Below are 20,890 nucleotides of genomic sequence, written 5' to 3' on the forward strand. Positions count from 1 at the left end.
CATATAACTCAGTGAAAGACATAAAAACTGATGCAAAGGTACAAGTCCCACCTCACTACACCAGCCCTCTCATCTTGGAGTGGGAGCAAGTAAGAAGAAAATGTCATGAAGCGAAGACAAAACTGACGAGGGAAGATTAGGGTTGGGGAGGGGGGAGGGGATGGAGAGGCTTTAGGGAGGGAGATGGGGGAGACGGCTGGGGAGGGAGATGGGGGAGACGGCTGAGAAGGGAGATGAGGGAGACGGCTAAAGAGTTAAGGGATATTGGGAAGGGAAATGATGGAGAAGGAGAGGATGGAGAGGTGTAGGGAGGAGGAGGATGGGAAGGGGGTCAGTGGAAAGGGGGTGGGAAGGAGAAGTATATTGGAGGGGGGGAGGATGGTAGAGAAGGCGGGTAGGGGGAGGTGGAGAAGTGGGAGGGTGTTGGGGAGGACTGGGTAGCGAGGGGAAAGAGGGCTGTGGAGGGGGGCATGATGGTGGTATGGTGGGAAGGGGAGCAACACAAAGGAGAGAGAGGAGGAGGATGGTGGAATAGGGGTAAGGAGGGGGGAAGATAGTAGGGCGAGCTGTAAAGGGGAGGGGGGGTCCTTAATAGATTAGTATAAAATTAATGGGGAATAGAGGGGAGGGGTATCCAAAAATAACACAGAGAGGGAAAAGATGAAAGAAACTCGAATACCATATAGGCAGAGATTATCCCCTTTGGTAAATTTATGTCTGTATTATTTAACTCTTTGTATCCTCAGACGATTAAATAAAAGGAACCTAAAAACAACCCAGGGAGATTTATTCCGATGCTGTCTTCATTATTTTACTCCCGGTACCCTCAGACAGTTTTATTAATCAAGCTCAAGAACCCAGGGAGAGGTTAACCCCTTCAGTACCACGGTGTCTTTATTCCTTTACTTTTGTTACTATTAAACGACTTAATTCAGCTTAGGGGTGACGTCTCGTAGTGAAGGAATTTGAAACAGTCTTTATTAATCCCTTTCAGTATGTTGAGTTTTGTTCGTCTTGCTACTGTAACACCAAACAGTTTTATTCAGCTTAGGGGACACGTTTCAAGGGTTAGAAAGTCCACATTAATCCCTTTCAGTACGACTGTCTTTTGCATTTTATTGTTGCTACCGTAAAGCGATGTTATTCAGCTTAAGGTAGACGTTTCGTAGTGAAGGAGTTAGAAACAGTATTTGGTAAGCACCTTTTTGTACGGTGATAAGGTGATGTCTTATATTTTATTATTTCTACGGTCAGATGATTTTATTTTCAGTTTAAGATTGACGTCTGTTTGCGAAAGGAAGCCATTAAGACGACGGCAGGAAGACAGCACTGGAAAGGTTGTGGATCAGACTGGAAATACCCTGGAAAAAAAAAAATGTAGCGAGTGGAAAGGGGAGAGAAAAAGTTGACCAGAATAAGGGACGAGGTGGGGTAGCGGTGTGAAAGAGTAAGTGGAAGGTTCTTTTTCACAGGCGGGAGGCAGGTAATGGAAATATTGTGGATGAAGCTGGATATAAATTGGGGAAAATATGTAACTGGACAGAAAAAGGGGGTATTGGTTCCAGAATTGAGGATGATGTACTGGGGGGGAGGGAGAGGAAAAGATGAGGGAAGCAAAGATTGACTAGGGGTTCTTAGAGAGGGGAGGAGCAGGTGCAGGAAATATTGTGTATAAGAATAGCAGTTTACTGGAAAAAGTAGAATGTAACTGGACTGGAAGAGGGAGGGAGGGAAAATGTTGACCAGAACCAGGAAAAAGCTACTGAGGTGAGAGAGGAGTAATGAAAGGTTGGCATGAGGGTTGTTTGAGGGGCAGAAAGAGGGTACTGGAAAGGAATAGATGAGGTTGAAAATAAGCTAGAAAAGGGAATATAAGGAGTGGAAAAGCTGGGAATATTTCACTAAAATGGGAGGGAAGGCGAAAGGAGATTTGTGGGTTCTTTGTAGGGCGTGAAGCAGGTACTGGAAAAATTGTGCATGAGGCTGGTAATAAAGTAAAAGAAAAAAAAAAGTGACGGAGTTGAACAAGGGAGAAATAGAAAACAGAGGATGAGGTACCGATGGAGGGAAGGAAAGGACGGAGTCAAGGATAGACTGGAGTGTTGTTTGAAAGGGAAGAAGCAGGGACTGGAGAAGTTGTGGATGTGGCTGGAAATTGCTGAGAGAAAAGATAACTAATCCGGAAATATTGACCAGAATAGGAGACGAGACACTGGGGGCACGGGGGGGGGGGGAAGGGAGGGAGTGGAAGATATACCGGAGTGTTCCTTGAGAGGAAGGAGTGGATGCCGGATGGTTGTGGATGAGACTGGAATCTGACGAAAATAAAATATAACGGATTGGAAAGGGGACTGAGGGAAATCCTGACCAGATTAGGGGACGGGGTTGAGAGAAAGATTGAGGGTTCTTTAAGAGACTGGAAATGGGCGCTGGAAAGGTTGTGGAAAGGGCTGGAAAGAAACTGGAAAATATATAACTGGACTGAAAAAGTGAAGAATGGAGAACAAGAATTTGGGTGAGGAAGGAAGGTGGAGAAAAATGACTATAGTTCTGTGAGAGGTAGGAGGCGGGTGCTGGGATGATTGTGGATGGGGCTGGGAATAAGCTGGAAAATATCTAACTGAACTGGAAAGGGAAAAACAAAACAAAACAGGAGGTGGTGGTGGTGGGAAGGAGTGAATGAAAGATAGGCTAGAGTTTATTGATGGGCAGGAAGCGAGTACTGGGAAGGCAGTGGAGGGGCTTAAAAAAAAAAAAAATCTGATCTGACTAGGTAAAGAGAAGAGGGACTAGAACGGGACGAGGCGTGTTGGGAGGAGGCAGATGGTTAGGAGCAATATAAAAGGATATCATAGTTGGACTGGAAGAGTAGGGGTGGTAAGCCATCTGAAAGGAGGGAGTAGAAGCAGAATGGGGGAAAGAAATGAAAAATAATATTGTGAACATGTGAAGAAGAAAGATACGAGGAACAGAAAGTAGAATGGTACGATGGACTGGAAGAGGAGAGGTGGTAAGCCTTCTGGGAGAGTGAAAAGGAGGAATGAGAAGGGCGAAAGGAGTGACAGTATAGGGAACAATGTAAGTGGGAAGGGAGAGTAACAGGACAGAAAGAAATGTTAAGACAGACTGGTAGAGGGGGCGGGACGGGAGACGCAGAGTAAAGATGGAAAAAGAAGAAGAAGAAATGGGGGAAACAAGAACAAGATGGATTGGAACATTAGAGGAAATAGGTCTTTTGGGTATGTGAAAGGGAAATGGGAAGGGAGAAAGGACTGCCAGAATAGATGACAAGATACGTGAGAAGAGAGTGAGGGGAAGACAAGACGAAAGAGAAATCGTAACATGGACAAGAATAGAAGAAGAGAGTTGATAGGCTTTCGGAGGGAGAGTCAGAGCATGGGAAAAGGTACGTGATGTGGGAGAATGCAGTGACGAAAAAAAAAATAATAACATGATGGACTGGCAATGGAGAGGAGATAGCACGACTTTTAGGAGAGAGAAGGAGGGACAGGGAGGAGGAAGAGAGGGAGGACCAAAATAGGACAATGTAAGGTGATGAGGAAAGGAGAAGAAAGACAGGGAAAAAAGAATAAAATAGATTGGAAGAAGACAAGTGCAAAAATGAAACAGAAATGTAAAGTAGATGATGGAGGTGCATGGGATTAAAAAAAAGAATGGGGAAAACAAAATCCATTAGACTGCAGGAAGAAACAAATTTGAGGGAAAAAAAGAAAACAGAAAAAGAAGAAAATGGATTGACGAGGTACATGAGGAGAAAAATGGTAAATAAAGTGAGATAAGCGCGACAGTGAGACTGGAAAAAGATGAAAAAGATGGCAAGGTAGCTTGATGGAAAGGTGAGAGAGAGAGAGGAGGGGAAAGGAGGGGAGTTGGTTCATTAAACTCTTCATTAAAGTGATTGGATAACTCGGTCGGTTTAGTTCTGGCCTCATGCACAGGGGACACTTAGGCATGGATTCAGGCCCCACTGACAGCCAATGAGTTTGTGAGGTGGACTTTTACGATCTAACACCTGTCCACAGCAATCGAGCAAGAGAGGAAGGGCAAAGAGCACAGTCACGCCATGTCCAAATTTCGGCCTTCATCCATGACACTGAACTGAATTGATCTGCGACAAAACTAATTAACTTTTCCCCCTCCCCATGGACAGTGTATGTGGGAAATTTGATCAGATCGGATTATTTATACAGGAGATAACACCACACCTTGAACTTCGATCTCAACCCATCATCCTTATAACTTAACTTTCAGTCAGTCTGCACCAAAACCGAATAATTTGTCACATCCAAAAATAGTGTGTATGCTGGTTTGTCGATCTGGCATTCAAGAGATATTTAAACTTACGTACATGCATACATTCATATGTAACTACATACATACATGCGTAAACATGCACAGACATAAATAAAGGTTTGTGGCGCTTGAAAGGACTGGTGGGCCACAAGGAATGGACTCTCACATCTATGCCCGGTGTTGAACATATAAAAATGAGAGAGAGAGAGAGAGAGAGAGAGAGAGAGAGAGAGAGAGAGAGAGAGAGAGAGAGAGAGAGAGAGAGAGAGAGAGAGAGAGAATCATTGCATAGGGCTTAATGGAAACAACTTTAGACATCCTTCACAGCAATGGGACTCTCTTAACAGTAAAATAAAATCGTCCGTTGATGGCCTGTGATATTCGGCAACCGTATTCCTGGGCAGAGAGAGGCAGAGACTTGTGAATATTGAAGCGTAATATCAACTTCATATTCCACCTTCATGAGTCCACAACTTTTTGCTCCAATTTCCCTGAGTAAATATTTTAGAACACCTTTGCCGGGGAGTAATTACAACAGCTGAGGGCGCGGGGAGGAAGAGGAGGGGTGCATGTGAGAGTAGGTTGGGCTAGGCAGGCGAGGGAAAGGGAAAGGGAGAGGAAGGGAGAAAGGTAGAGAGAGAGAGGCAGAGGGGAGAGGAGGAGGGGAAGCGTAAGAGTGAGGGAAAGTGTGAAGGGGGAGTGAGAGAGGGGGGAGGAGAGTGTAAGGGTGAGTGTTTAGGAGAGAGACATGGAGAAGGAGGATGGGAGAGAGAAGAAGAATGAGAGAGAGATCGGAGAAGGAGAAGTGAGAGGGAAAGGTAAAGGCTGAGGAAGTAGGATAGGGAGAGGCAGAAGGAAAGGGGAAGGGAGAGGGAAAAGGAAAGGAAGAGGGAGAGGGAATAGTAGTAAAGTGCTAGGAAGAGGAAGGGAGGGAGGGAGGGAGGAGGAAAACAAATGGGGATAATGGAGGGGAAGCGGGGGGAGGTAGGGGGAGTGAGGTGATTAAATGGATGATAGTAGTAGAGGGGAAAAGGGAGAGGGAATGAGAGTAGGTTGGTGAGGAGAGGGAAAAGGGAGAGTAGTGGGGACATGAGGAAGGATAGAGAATGATAGTAAAGAGAAGGGGGAAGAAAAGAGGAGAAAAGCGAGTTATGGTACTGAAGGGGAAGAGAAAGAGAACCGGTGGAGGGAGAGGGAGTGGGAGAAGGAGAGGGAGGACTATAGTGAAGAGCTGAAGAGAGGAAGAAAGGGGAGAAAAAAAGAAAGGGGAGAGGGAAAGGAGAGGAGCAGGAAGAAAGAACGATATCTTAGTAGAGAGAGAGAGAGAATAAATGAGTGCGATATGCTAATGGACAATAAAAAGAGAGTGGGAGGGAGAGAGAGAGAGAGAGAGAGAGAGAGAGAGAGAGAGAAGGGACAAGGGGAGAGTGAAAGGGGAAATGACAGAAAAAGGGGGGATGGAAAGAGAAGGCTGCGAATGAAAGGTAGCAATGGAAAGGGGAAGGGGGGGAAAGGGGGAGATGGAGGGAAGGAGATGGGGAGGGAGGGGAAAGGAAAGAGGAGAGGGAGAGGGGGAGGGGAAGAGTAGGGAAGAGCGAGATATGCATTGAAAGGTGGTAGTGGAGGGAAGGTAGTTGGGACAGGCTGGCTAGACAGGTAATATTAGGAAGGAGTGGAGGGTTGAAGAGGGTGGTGATGAGGGCAAGTAGAGGTGAGTAGGGGATGGGGGTCGGAGGAGAGGGCAGGGTAGATTGGAGAGAGAGAGAGAGAGTTGACAGGTGGTGGGGGGTGGAGAAAGGTGAGCAGGGAGAGGGAGTGATTGAAGTGTGTAAGTCAGGGGTAGATGAAAGGGGCCAGAGGATGTGAGAAGGGAGAAAGGGAGGTCAGAAGCGAGGAAGAGGGGAGTTAGAAAGAGGGAAGGGTAAGAAGGGAGGGTAGAGGGGAGGCAGGAGGGAGGGGTTGAAATTATTATGAGATTTGACAAGGTGTGAATAAGAGTGGGATGAGAAGGGAAGAGGAGGATAAGAGGAAAAGGTGAGAAAAGGGGGGCAAGAGGTGAAAGGAGAGGAGGATTCAGGGAGTGGGAGGAGGTTTAAAAAGGAGTGGGAAGGAAGGGATGAAATGGGGGAAACGAGGAAGAGGAAGGGGATGGAGGTGAGAGGGTGGGAAAGGAGAAGAGGGCATGAGAGGATAGGGAGAGGGAAGGGGTGACAGGTGGAAAAGGAAGGGGAGAGAGTGGGTTGAGGTGGCTGATGAGAAAGGTGAGAGGTGGGGGAGGAGATAAGGAGAGGGGGGGAGACTGGGAAGGGAGACGGGGCGAGGGGAAGGGGATGGGAGAGGGGAAGGGGAGGGGATAGGGGAAGAGGATAGGTGTGGGCAAAAGCCATGGGTGCGTTATTATTGATGTTATGGCGATCACTCTTAGCACTGACCTCACTTCCTCCACTTATACACCCCTCCTCCCTACTGTACCGCCCCCTCTCTCACACACTCCTTACCTCCTCTCATACCCCTCTCCATAACACTCCCATCCTTTCTTATACCTTCTCCTGTCTCTATCACACATCCTCTCCGCTCACATCCTGCTGTGTGTGTGTGTGTGTGTGTGTGTGTGTGTGTGTGTGTGTGTGTGTGTGTGTGTGTGTGTGTGTGTGTAGGTCCTAAGAATCCCCTCATCTCATGAATAGACAACGCTTGTGTGTGTATGTGTGGAGAGAGAAAGAGAGAGAGAGAGAACATGTGTGTGTGTGTGTGTGTGTGTGTGTGTGTGTGTGTGTGTGTGTGTGTGTGTGTGTGTGTGTGTGTGTGTGTGTGTGTGTGTGTGTGTGTGTGTGTGTGTGTGTGTGTGTGTGTGTGTGTGTGCTCAATATAATGGGCTGGATCCCGGTCAAGGATTTGGTTAATGGACAGATCAGCCAGTTCTGTGGAAAACTCAGCCTTCTTTATTGTCCGGCTCTCTTTCACACTCCCAAGCTCTGTCACCTCTGATCCACACCTCCCCTCACCCCACCCTGTCTCCTCCACATCCTCTTCCACACCCTGTCTCCACATCCTCCTCATTCTCTTCCACACCCTGTCTCCACATCCACATTCTCTCTTCCATATTGATTTTTTTCTCCTACGCTTCCACACCTTATCCGCCATGTCACAACATTTCTTTTCCCCTTAGCATTACTCATTTATAATTTTTATTTGTCCAGGATCCACAGCTCTCTTTGACAATCCACCCATTTCCAACACTTACCCGTTCCCTCCCTCATTTCTTTCTCAAGCCGACTTTTTCGCATCGTCTTTCACTTTCGTTCATCTTCACTGTCGAACCTACACACACCTGTTCTTTTCCCTCCATCTTCCCTCCACGCCACATCCTTCTCTTCTTACCGAACTTCCTACTTCTCTGCTACATGCCTCACCTTCCGTCACATTCTTACTCTAGATCTCCACTCTCCTATTCTCTCCACAACATCCATATCCTTTGCTTCCTCAGCCCTCCCTCATTCCCCACCTTCTGTGATGTCTTGACGCTATAATCCTACACTTATATCCTCTCCAGCACATCCCTGCTCTCATCCCCCACCTTCAGTCTTTTATCATATCCCATCATTTTTCCCCATCTTGTTTGCCACCCTCCATCACATCACATCCCTGGCCTCCTACCCTCTACACTCTCTTTCCCTTTCTTGTTTACCCCTCTCCACCACACCCTCACGCTCCTAACCTTTGCACAACATTCACTCATCCTCACGTGATTTCTCTCCTTCCCCACATCCCCATCCTCCCATCAGCTCCTCAGCCTCACTCAACTGTATAACTTAACTTGATTTGCTGTGAAACTCGAAAACTAAGTGTCCTGACAGCCACAAAACTCACGCTTCCTTCACACTTTCCCTTTACTTTTTTTATGTACCCATTCCCCAGGCCTGGTAGATCTCACACCACACACTAACGATGGGTTGGTATAAAATATCTTTCACACATCACCACTTGGGCAGTAATACCCACTATCTCCATTGCGAGATGCTAGGGATATCAAATTCCGAATTGGTGTAATGGTATTAGCTGTATTTTTTTTTTTTTTTTCTGTGACGTGTCGGTGGGACTGATTTTAGGAGCAGTGAATTTCGTGTTAGCAATATTCAAGTCCTAGAGCTGTTTGCAGCAATGTCTGGGATCGAACTCATGACTGCATATTCCCTGGCTTTCTGCTCTATCCACTCCACCATCACCCCTCCCTTCCATTGGTCTGCTGTTGTGTGGGAAAGGAGGGAGAGAACACAGAATTTGGAGAAAAGGGGAAGGGGAAAGAAAAGAACGGGAAGAGCAGTAAAGGCAAAAACAGAAACACAAGAAAGAAGAGAGGCAGTAGAAATACGGGTGCCCTAGATAAGGACTTCTATTGACGTCAGTCCTGTTTAGCCTCTAACTTACCCCATACAAACTCATTCACTGCCGCCATCCCTTCCCGCGGTGTTGGTGAATGTTATATGTTATCTTACTCAGTCTTATTCCCTTGAGCTTCTGACCACGAGGGTTTGATAAGCGGGTAGTTGACAGAAGAAAGAAGTATGGTTTATCACACCGGCAGCAGGATAGACAGGGTGGATTAGCTATGCCGAGGAAATTGGTGTACCATGGGAAAAGGGGTCGTTGGTTAGTAGGGAGAGAAATATATGAAGATGCTTTCTGTGGAGGCTTTACATCACAGAGTCTGGCCTTAGTAGAGAGACAGGGAGATGACAAATACATCAATGCACAGACAGATTAATAATGATACATGAATATTATATAGTACTACCGTCTTCAAAACTTTATTTTACCGTAAACACTTAGCTACGTGTCCAACCATTCTTAACTACAGTAGCTGGTTTGTTTTTGTCAGGGGGAACTAGGCCACTCGCACATCTTGAATACTGAGTCGTGGTTGCATGAAACTGAATGAACCTCTTTTTTGAAATGGTAATGAATCTCCCTGGTTACTAGTCAGATTTATCCTCCACTCTGATTACATTTGGCGATAAAATGAACAGAAAAAGGGGTTAGGGATCTTTGGTAGTTGAAAATAGACCGATTGTAGCAATGTACCTCACAAGCACTGGGTAACTTTGAGATATGCATTACTATCTGATCGAGGGAGACGTAGAGTGAGACCTCAGCAGTGTACATAAGTGATGCTAATAATGCAAGGAGGTTTGGTGAAAAATAATTAACGTGTGTGTGTGTGTGTGTGTGTGTGTGTGTGTGTGTGTGTGTGTGTGTGTGTGTGTGTCGAGGTTTGGGTGTCTGGTGTGGTGGAGCGAGGATGGAAAGTGATGAGAGGATGTTTTTTTGACAGCGGCCCTTTCGAAGTAATGGGTGCCTGAATGTGTGTGTGTGTGTGTGTGTGTGTGTGTGTGTGTGTGTGTGTGTGTGTGTGTGTGTGTGTGTGTGGTCCGTTAACCATTTCATATCCAGGAAGTGGTTAATCTTTTATTCTGGTTAATGACATTCGATTTAACCTAGCTAACTGGATATATCTTGGAATGAAACTATTAAAAATTTTTGTTGCTTGAGGAATCACACACACACACACACACACACACACACACACACAACCACTCACTTTGTATATCAGTTTATTATCTGGTCTGGCTCCCCCCCCCCCCCCGTACACAATAAATCAGTACCGGATCTGGCAAGCGAGTGACAGCGAACGGAACCACTCTGTTATGCCGAACCACCATTTGTGGGGATGGCCAGATCAGTGGAGAGCAATTAGGCACAGATGCATTTTGTAGTGGTGGGTGATGGCTGGGCAGAGAGAGAGGATGAGAAGGGATGGAGGGGGATAGGTAGTTGGGGTGAACAATGGGTAGTTTGGGTGTGAGAATGGGAAGGGTAGAATGGTGTTAGTTAAAAGTAGTGTTATAACTATCGACGGTAGTAGGGTCACTGGGATAGGTAATCACTATGGGCTTAAGATCTTAAGGGTAGTTAGGTTACCTCCACCTACCTTTCCGGACGGAGAGAAGGAAGAAGGGGTTGGTAGATGAGGGGAATAGTTGTAAGTGGAGGGGAGGATGAGAGGCTGGAGAGGTGAAGGGAAAGGGGTGGATTTGAGAAGGAGGGCGAAGGTATTATTGGAGAAGGGGAGGTGGAAGGGCAGGTTGGCGAGTGAAAGAGTATGGAAGTAGACTAGGAGTAAGAGGGAGGGGAGTGGACATTGTTTAAGAGGGGGTGGGTTTAGATCTATGGAAATGGGAGTGGGAAGGGTGGGTAGGAGGCGGGGAAAAAATATGGGAGAGGAGGGGAAAAATACACTAGGAAGAGTTGTATAGGAGAGTAGTACGAGAGGGGGAGAATAGGGCTGAGTGTATGAGAGACGGTAAAGTAGCCTGTGGAAAAAAAATTATGCGTGTGGAAAAGCAAGTGAGAGGAGGAGAGTATATGAGGTAGGAGGGGAGAGTGGGAGAGAATGGAGGGAGGGAAGGCAGACAAAGAGGTAGACCAAGAATGAGGTGAAGGAACATGATAGAGGAGTACTATACATGAGAAGGAGATGTATCGTGAGAGGAAGGGTTGTTGCTAAACAGGAGAGTTAAAGAAATGAGGAAGGTTTGTATGTTGGAAGGCTATATGAGAGGGTGGCGTAGGATAGAGTATGGAGCTAAGGGAGAATATGGGAGAGGAGGGGAACTTAGGTTAAAATATGGGAGAGGAGGATGTACTGTTCGTGTATAAAACAGAGGAGAATGTTGACTACAGTAAGAAAAGAGAACACTATGAAATCAAGTGTTCGCGGGAGAATATGGTAAAGGAGGAATAACAAAAGTGTATTGGAGTGTAGGGGGTAGAGTAGGAGAGAGATGGAAAGTGGATGGAGGAGAAGCCTCCAGGGGAAGAATATGGAACAGGAGATTTATATAGATGAGGGCATGGGACAGAAACTGTACAGAGGAGCAAGGATTGAAGAAAAGATATAGCGAAATGAGTGGAGGACAAAGAAACCTGGATTAGAAGGAAGAAACAAAAGAAAAATGAAAGAAATGGAGAGAGTTGAGAGTAAGTAACTGAATAGGAGCTACAAGAAAAGCGATACAGTTAACCTTCACAATACAAGGATTTTTTTTTTTTCCCATCAGTCTTGCTGTCAAGACGATTTTATGCAACTCAGGAAAGACATCTAGAACTGAGCGGGGTAGGTAGCATTCATTAACTTCTTCACTGATACGGTTTCTTAAGCTGAATAAAATCGTATGGTAACTGCAAGAATAAAGGTACAAGTACATCCTCGAACTGAAAAGATTAAAGGGCAGTGGAAAAAAAACAGACGGGAAGAAAACGAGAAGTGGGGGTAAAGAGAAGGGGGATCTATGACAAATTTGTGGGTGGCTGGCAGTCCGCTTTTCAATCATTCATCGCTGAGCTGTCATTCATAATCAGGCCCCAGTCCATCATTCATTATCACCGGCCCGGGCTAATAAGTGACTAACCCTCGAATCTGATATATCCCCTAATTATTCAGCTGCTTATCAATCATTCATGCCCCACGATATATGAATTTCATCGTCGATTTGAATTGCTGATTATTAATGCATTCACGTTGCCATTTATTCTTATACATATGGCTGGAAATGATCAAGGGGCAAATGACTGATAATGGTGATGAGGGAAATGAGAATGAAAGGGAGGCATGAATGAAAAGGTGAAGGGAAGAGAGAGGATGTGATTGGATGAAAGACAAAATTAATATTGTATCTCTCTCTCTCTCTCTCTCTCTCTCTCTCTCTCTCTCTCTCTCTCTCTCTCTCTCTCTCTCTCTCTCTCTCTCTCTCTCTCTCGCCAAACGCATAATCCCATAATTCACTCAAGGTGGCCGATAATAGATGAAAAATGAGAAAGACAGAAAATTGGCGCAGAGAAGGAAAGAATATGTGTAAAGAAAATGAAAACGGAGGAAGAAAAGGAGGAAGATAGCAGACGAGAGAAAGGGCAGATACATGGATGGTGGGCGCGAGATGGAAAGGAGAGAAGGAAAGAAGAATACAAGGCAATAAGAAAGGGAAAGAAATGTGGAAAAGGAGGAAAAGATAGCAACGTAACAAGACTAGTATAAGCAAGAGAAAGAAAAGAGAGACTGGAAGATTGAAAGGGTTAATATAAGAAACGGAAATGCAAAAAAGTGAGGAAATGGGGAAACAAAGAGAAGGTCAAGAGAAAAGAGATTGTTAAAAGGTAGAAGAGAAACAAAGAAATTGATGGATTGTTAGGAAAGCATGGAGACTGAGAAGAGACAATGCGTGACGGTAATGGGAAGAGAATTGTGAAGGAAATTGACAAGAGAATGACAGAGAAAGGATGAGAATAGGAAAGAGACGAGGATAACAAAAAAGAATGAAAAGCGTAAGAGTGCAGAAGGAAGAAGGAAGGGTGGATGGTGAAAAGGAAGGAGGGAAGAAAGATGGGAGGGGTAGAAAATGAGAAGGAAGGAGGAAATGGGGAAGAATGAAAAGAGCGGAGGGATGGGAAGGATGGAGAATGGAGAGGGAAGAGGATATAAGGCGAAAGAGGGAGGGGAGAAAAAAAAGAAGGTAGAGATGGTAGGAAGGTAAGTGAGAAGGGAGATGAGAGAAGGAAAAAAGGTGGATGGAGGTTTGAAGAAGGGAGTGAAATAGATGAATGTAAAGAAAGTGATGTAGATAAAAGATTGACAGGAGAGTGAGAAAAGAGAGTAGGGAGATGTGGGTAAATTAATGAAGAGGGGGTGCGGGAAGGAGGAGAAAGAATCAGAATGTAAATTGGGAAGGGAGAAAACGATAAATGAGAGAGAGAGAGAGAGAGAGAGAGGGGGGGGGAGGAAATAAAGAGGGAAATATGGAGAGGAGGGAAGGAAGAAAGTGAGAAAGAAGAAAGAGAGAGGGGGGAAGAGACAGGAAGGAAGAAAGATGGGGGGGAAGAAAGAAAGGGATGGAAGGAGGGAAGTGAAGAAGGAGAGAGAGAGTTGAAGAGGAGAGAGAGAGAAGGAAGAGAGGGATGGAAGGAGGGAAGTGAAGAAAGAGAGATGAAGAGGAGGGAGGGAGGGAGGAGGAAGAGAGGGATGGAAGGAGGGAAGTGAAGAAGGAGAGGGAGATGAACAGGAGGGAGGGAGGAGGAAGAGAGGGATGGAAGGAGGGAAGTAAAGAAAGAGAGAGAGAGATGAAGAGGAGGGAGAGAGGAGGAAGAGAGGGATGGAAGGAGGGAAGTGAAGAAGGAGAGAGAGATGAAGAGGAGGGAGGGAGGAGGAAGAGAGGGATGGGAGGAGGGAGTAATTAAAGCACCATCAGGCCATCTGGCGGGGGGAAGGAGTAGTCAAGTGGGGGGTGGAGAGGGTAGTGGTGATGGAAGAGAGAGAGAGAGAGAGAGAGAGGGGGGGGGTAATGAGAAGGAAAAAGGAAGAAGAGAAACAGAGAGGTAAATGAGGAGAAGGGGGACAGAAGCAGGAAGGAATAATTAAAAGGAAACAAGGGAGGAAAGACAGAGGTGGGAAGGGAGAATCTGGAAGTCGGGGGGTACGAAGGGGAGAGAAATATGGGGAGAGGACGTACATAAGGGAGAGACAGAAGGAAGTTGGAGGAGGAAGGAGAAAGAAAAGAGCGGAGGAAAAGAAGTAAGAGGAAACGGAAGTAGGAAGAAGTGTTGGAATAAAGAAGGGGAAATGAGTGAAACGAGGAGGGAGAGATGATGGAAGGAGATAAGAATAAAGGGGGGTTGAGGAGAGTAAGGGAAGAGGGATAGAGAAGAGGAAGGAACTTATTACGTAGAAGAAGAGGGGAGAAAATTAAAGACAAATAAATATTGTAAATGTGAAGGAGAGCCAGAAATAGAAGGAAATGAAGAAGGGAAGAAGAGAAGCAGGTGAAGGCAACAAAGATGAAGGAAGGGAGAGGTAAAGGAAATGAGAGTTAATGATGAAGGAAGGAAAGGATGAAAAGTAATGATATATGGGTAATGAAGAGGAGAGGAAGATAAAAAGGAAGGAGTTAAGAATGGAGGAAGAGGGAAAGAGAAGAGACGGAGAGAAAGATGAAAGAAGAAATATTAAGGTAAAGAAGAGAGACAGAGAAAAGGCGGAGTTAAGAATGTATGAAGAAGGGAAAGAGGATGGGAACAGAAACAAAATTAAAAAAACAGCGTAAAGATGCATACAGTATTTAGAGAGAAGGTACAGTACAGAAGACTGGTAGCAAGAGATAGTGGTAGGAATGGTGGTAGGGGCAGATTGCGGTAGATTGCTTTGAGGGGATATGTCGAGAGGGTGGGAATGGTGGTAGGCCAGATGTTGGTAGGTTGCTGGGAGTGACTGGGGTGAAGCATTATCGGTGAAGGGAATGGTGGTAGATGGGATGTTGGTAGAAGAGGCGGTCGGAAGAGAAATGGTGCCTGATGGAAGGCTGATAAAAGAAATAGTGGTTGAAGGAATGGTGGTAAAAGCGATGATGGAGGTGTTGGAAATGCTGGTAGAAACGATGATGGTAAAAGAGATGGTGGTTGTAGGAATGTTGGTAAGAGATGGTGGTGGATGGAATGTTGGTATAAGAGGTGATGATAGAAGGGATGTTGGTAGAAGGGATAGCCTTTGAAGGGGAGACGATAGGATGGATGACAGCAGGAGATACGTGGCTAAAACTGATGCCTACTGATAATGCTGAATGCACTTCATATTTTCTTAGCCCTTCACAGCCGCTGACTATGAACGAGGACCTTATTCACCCTTTTATGATGTACAACTCTCATGTGTGGAGGGGGACTCATCACGTACAGTGCTTCTAAACAGAACAGAATCATAGGTTATTCGCCTTATCAGTCCCTCTACTCCTCTCACCCACTCCCTTCAGTCTCTCTTTGTAGCAGGGTTGTACTACTCTCTCCTTACTGTCGTTATCATGTAGATCTCTGTTCATCTGAACCTTCTGCTTGTCTCCTTATTAAGGAGAGCAGTTAGTATCCATTCCTTCATACATTCCTACCCACTTTCTATCAAACTGTAATGCACTAATAACCGATATTCTGGTCAGCCATGAAACGACGTTCCTTATTTGCCTTCCATCTCTTCCTGTCACCTCTTGTCATTCTGTCTCAGTGTGTCCAGGCCTTTCGAAGTGAATGCACTCTTGACTAGACATGTTTTGACTTTCTTCTTTTTTTGAGGGGACGGCTTTTGCAGGCTTTCAGCCATTGACTACTCCTCTTTACATTCCCAAGAAAAAAAAAATTACTGTTTATACCAGGCGTTGATTGATCCAGTATTGTTAGAAGATTGCTGTCATTTAGAATATTAAGAAATTAAATATCTTACACGTGTAACTAATACAGACGATGTTTAATTAAGATATTGGTATTAGCAAGTGTTAAAGGAGGGATAGTTGAAGGAATGCTGGTTATTTAGTCACTTATGGGCAAGAACTTTACGAAATCGGCGTTGGTAACAGAAAAAAAAAAAAACTGGTGTGAGCAGGATCAGTGTTAGCAGGGGGAGCTTGAAGGGAATAAAGTTTGTAGAATAACTGAAAATGGATAGTAAGGAAAAACAAATAGCGGAAGACGAGGTGTTTGATGCAGGAATGTTGGTCAAAACTATGTTGGAGGGATTATTGGAAGAGTTTATTAGAGTGCGACAACTGGGCAGAGGTAGACCAGGTACGAGGTGGAGGGACAGGATGGGAGAGTACGAGAGAGAGAGAGAGAGAGAGAGAGAGAGAGAGGGCAGGAACAGAAGTGCCTCGAGGTCATTTTGTCCAGACCACCCCATCATAGGATGCTGAGCAGGTGTATAGGAAGATAGATAAGCAAACAAATAGATAAATAGATAAATGGTCACAAAGAGACACGCATAGATTGATGGACTGATGATAGATAGACATATACATAGATAATTACTCAAAGAAGTGGACGGATAGATAGATAGATGATCAATAGATGGGAATACAGACAGACAGCGGGCAGAAAGACAGCCAGCCAGTCAAACAAACACAGAGTAGTCAAAAAGATACGCTGCTGGATACTGAAAGGACTTGTTTGAAAGGCTAGTGGTAGAAAATGATGTTGGTAGCGAGGGTGAAAACTGGGGAGGGTGGGAGGGTTGTAAGAATGGTGGTTGGCGCAGTTGTGGTTGGAGTGGTGGTGATAAATGGTGTGGTGGTTGGAGTGGTGGTGATGAATGGTAGTTGAAGTGGTGGTTGCTGGGATCATAGGGGGAAGGGAGAGATGGGACAAGGGAGGGTCTGGGGTAGGGGAGACGAGTACGGTGCGGGTGGGAGAGGAGAAGGGGAGTGGGGGAGGGTAGAGGAAAGGGAAGGTAGGGGGAGACAGAGAGGGTGAGGAGAGAGGGGGGAGGAGGGTTGAGGGAGAGGGAGAACGGGAGGGTATAGGTAGTGGGGGAGGGCAGGGGAGAAGGGAGGTAGGAGGTTAATGGGAGGGGGAAGGAACCAGCCCTCTTGAGCCCTTATTGTTCTGGCTCAGTCACCCCTAGTGCCCACCAGCTGCCCTTGTGCCCTCACCTCTGCCCTTACTCCCCCCTTCCCCCACCCATCTTCCTCCCCTCACCCATATTCCTCCCCCCACCCCTTTACTCTTGCTAACCCCTCTTAACCCTTGCCTCAAATTCTCCCTCTTTCCTTCTTTAAATCTTCCTCTTACCTCCTTTAAATCCTCTCTCTTACCTTTTATAAGCTCTCCCTTTTATTCAGATCCTCTCCCTTGAACTTCTCTCCTACGTCCCTTCCCTTCTCTCCCTTACATTCTCTGTGACATCCCTCCTTCAGATATCCCCTCTTACCTCCCTTATATTCTCCATCTTTTTCCTTCAGTTCTGTTCTGTCCCATATCCATTACTTAAAATTCTCTCTCTTATCCTTCCTCTAATTTTCCGTAATCTCTTCCTTTAAATTCTCTCGCCTGTCGTCTTTATTTCTTTATCTTAACTATCTTATTATTCCCTCCCTTACCTCCCACAAATATTCCCTCTCAGTCCCTCCTATTACTTTTCCCTCTTGCCTCCTTTATTATCCTCAGACTCTCCCCCTGAATTTTTCTCCCAGTCATTCCTTTAAATTCTGACACCTTACTTTATCATCTTAACCCTTCTTTAATTCCCCCCAGATTCCTCATCTTTCCGTTCATGTTATTGCTCATCATTTTCCTGTAATCTCTTTTTCCTATTTTTCTCCAGTCCCCATCCTCCTGTTTTTCTCCATTCCTCATCCTTCCCCTTTTCAACCCTTTTCTCCACTTTTCCTCATTTTCCCCTTCTTCCCATTTCTCCTCCATTCCCACCTTTTCTCCACTTCCTTCCTTTTACTTTCCCACTTACCCTTCATTTTAGCCTATGCCTTCATTACTTGTTAAGGTAAAATCAAGGGAGGCAGTAGGGGAAAGGTAGGATAGCTTCAAGGCAACGGCGATGACAGACGGAGGACGACAGACAGTGATATGGTGTAGGAAATAGAAAAAGGAGATAGATATAGTAGACAGTGGTGTGGTGTAGGCGTCTTGAGTGTTGTGGACAGGCATTAGATAGTGAGCGTCCATCCCAGAAGCTCAAGTGTCAGAGTGCTCGAACCCACTCCAGATTGTCCCCCAGAACGTCAGGCTAGTGTAAGATCGACCGACCCACCAAATCGCCCGCACTATTGCAGTCTTTCTTGTTTACCACTTGCATTGCCCCTCTGTGTGTTTCTTCCCCTTGCCCCTCGCCTACCGTTTCCTTGATCTCTCTCTCATTCTATTTCTCCGTTTTTTTATCTCTCTCATTCTGTTTCTCCATTTCTTGATTTCTCTGATTCTGTTTCTCCGTTTCTTGACCTCCCTCATTCTATTTTTTTTCTATTTTGTGATCTCATTCGTTCTATTTCTCCATTTTTCTCTCCTTTTCATCCACGTACAATCCCCTGAAAAAGTTCCGTACCCTTTCCTGACCCCCGGTGACTCACAGCATCATATTAGTTTAGGTAAAATTCATTGTAATCGCTATAATCTCTTTAGGTAATTAGATAGTTACTTTTAAATGAGCGTCACCTTTATCATCCAAAACTAAAATAATGTTATGAGCTACTGATGGACAGGAAGAGGAACCGAACTTTTGCAGGCAACTGTACTTTCAACTTTCGTTTTTCAGTCCTTCTATTTACCTTTGCCTTTCTCTCATTAGCAGCCATCAAAGGAAAGCAAACAGCAACAGACCTTCCCATCATTATCTGTTTGTCCATCCTTCTCACTACTTTAGCATTCATCGCCAGTTTCTCTCTCTCTCTCTCTCTCTCTTCCTTCCTATCTCCTTTCCCCCTTCTAACTCGCACCCTGTCTCTTAATGGGCGTATCGATAACAACCACCTATTTCTCAAAATGACGTGGGAAAGAGAAGAGAAAAGGGGTGTAGGAAAATGGAAGTGTGTGGGGAAAATAAGGATAATACAGGGAAACGGATGAAGAGATAGCACACGAAACAGGGACGAGAAGGAAACACGAAAGAAGGAGAGGAGGGCAGTAAGTACTGTACATGAAAAACAAATGAAGATATGCGTGATTAGAGAGAGAGAGAGAGAGAGATGATGATGATGATGATGATGATATTGTGGAATGGTGTAAAAGAAGAGGGTGAGGAATGTGCAAAGTAGTGTGGGTGAAATATGCCACTGACCTTCCTGAGGGTGCCAGCAGCGGTGCCGAGGAAGGCCACAGTGTGCGAGGCCGCGGGTGTTGCGGTGATAGCCGTGGCCAGGACCCGCGGCAGCCGCAGCGCTGCTCGAGCCGTGACGGGGGCGGGGCCAGAAATCTTCAGGCCCACCTCGCAGAAATTCAGGATGTTACCCATTGCGCCCTGCTGGGGACACTTGCCGTTGAGGATGGGCCCTGATATGTACTCCATACTGCGGTACTGCATGGACCCGTTGAAGCACATGTGGATGTTCTCGTTGAACTTTGCCTCGATGTCATGCACAGAATACACACACACGGCAGAGGCCGCCTGAGGCTTTGCCGTGTGGCCTTGTGAGGGTGCGAACACAGTCACCAGAATAGGGTCGCCCGCAGCCACGCCCATACTAGCCGCCAGGTCTCCGCCCGCCTGTACCAGCTTGGCGTCTTGTACCAGGTTGTAGTTGGTGCCATCGCCACCCATGCACTCCAGCGTTATCTCCGTGTATGAGTCGTAGTTGTAGTCAGTGATGCAAGTGCGGGAGATGCGGCTTACGTACCCAGACTCCTCCTGTCCCGGCAGATGGGACTTCTTCTGCACGGTGAGAAAGTACACATTGTCAATTGCGGTGAAGCCGTAAACATATTGCACCAAGAAGTGGTCCCGTAACTTCACGTCAATCCGCAACAGTGACTGCTCAGCGAAGGAGAACTTTGCGTAGTCGAGGTCGTAGAGGTTCCTGGTTGAGAGCGCAGGCACGTCGTATCGGTAGTCCCCGACGGTGGTGAATGTGGTGCCCACGTAGAGTGCCTGTGACCCGCCCCACGGGCTGTACCTCTCAGGCCCCACAAAGGCGAAGGTGGAGGCTTCGGGGTGATTGGCAGCCACGGAACGCGGAATGTACGTGAGGTGCACGGACAGGTTGCCCAGCTGGTACTTGTCGCACGCCCCCTGCGACACGGAGCCGCACGCAATGATGGCACTAACGGAGGGGGCCACCACCAGTACCTTGTTGTAGTTGTCCGTGGGCACCTTTTTGACATGGTGGTCGCAGCTGGAGGCATGGCAGGCGGGTGAATCCTGGCGCGGCCCTGTTACCACCTGGTGCCGCGGTCGCATCGACTTTCCATCCAGCTGGTAGAGACGGTTTACGGCGCCCAGGTACACGTCCCCCGCCTTCTCGTCCAAGGCCAGGTGCGTGAGTCGGTGGCTGGCGTTGGCGGGCCTGAACTGCGCCACCACGGCCCTGCTAACATTGTACACTACACTACCCGCACTGTCATCCCACTCCGCCGCCACTGCCTCCTCCAGCGGTGGGCGCGGCTCTCCTTCCGGCAGCCGCGACCCCGCCAGAGCCAGCTGCAGGCCGCTCAGCACCAGGTACACCCGCGCCGCCCGCACCGCCACACCTGCACGCCACCCGCCCATACCAGCCCCGCCCACCCCTCACTCGCCGCTGCCACGCCAGCCCCCGCCACGCCCGCCCATCCTGAAACGCAAGAAAATAACTGTTATCATCATTATTACAATCATCATAACCTTATTAACTAACAAGCTATTTGCCTCAGTTATATCATCATAATCATAATAATTTTAGTCTAAGCCCATTTCCTAACCGCTAAGGACTGTCATCATCGTCACATGATCATAACCAAATCTCGCTGATAAACAGGGTGGGCTTGATTCCCAAATATGTGTACATACGAACTGGACTGCTAACTTGGATCGCTTGTAAAGACTTGACTTACAAGAAGAACACACGGAGTTTCACCCATCTACTGTAGGTAAAGCAGTCTGTGATGGTGGATAGCCTGCTTTTAATTATAGAATCTAAATCATCACTATCGTCTTTATCCAATCCATTTTCCCAGTAGTAAGTGGAGTGGGTAACAACAACATCAAAAGGAATGTGGTAAAAAAAATAAAGGT

At 46.4% G+C, this 20,890-nt stretch overlaps 1 protein-coding gene across 1 annotated transcript in view; it reads right to left on the reverse strand.

The window, feature by feature from the left end:
• The window catches only part of LOC145413524 (plexin-B-like), a 178,049-nt gene extending 157,660 nt beyond the window's left edge, over nt 1-20,389 (reverse strand). Inside the window, exon 1 of the mRNA XM_080283219.1 lies at nt 18,965-20,389. Within this exon, the coding sequence (XP_080139345.1) occupies nt 18,965-20,389 (1,425 nt within the window). The remainder of the gene's footprint in view (nt 1-18,964) is intronic.
• Between the last annotated feature and the right edge of the window lie 501 nt (nt 20,390-20,890).

The sequence above is a fragment of the Coenobita brevimanus genome, chromosome 96 (assembly GCF_032717465.1).
Source record: "Coenobita brevimanus isolate Jiangsu-jjx chromosome 96, ASM3271746v2, whole genome shotgun sequence".
NCBI lineage: Eukaryota > Metazoa > Arthropoda > Malacostraca > Decapoda > Coenobitidae > Coenobita > Coenobita brevimanus.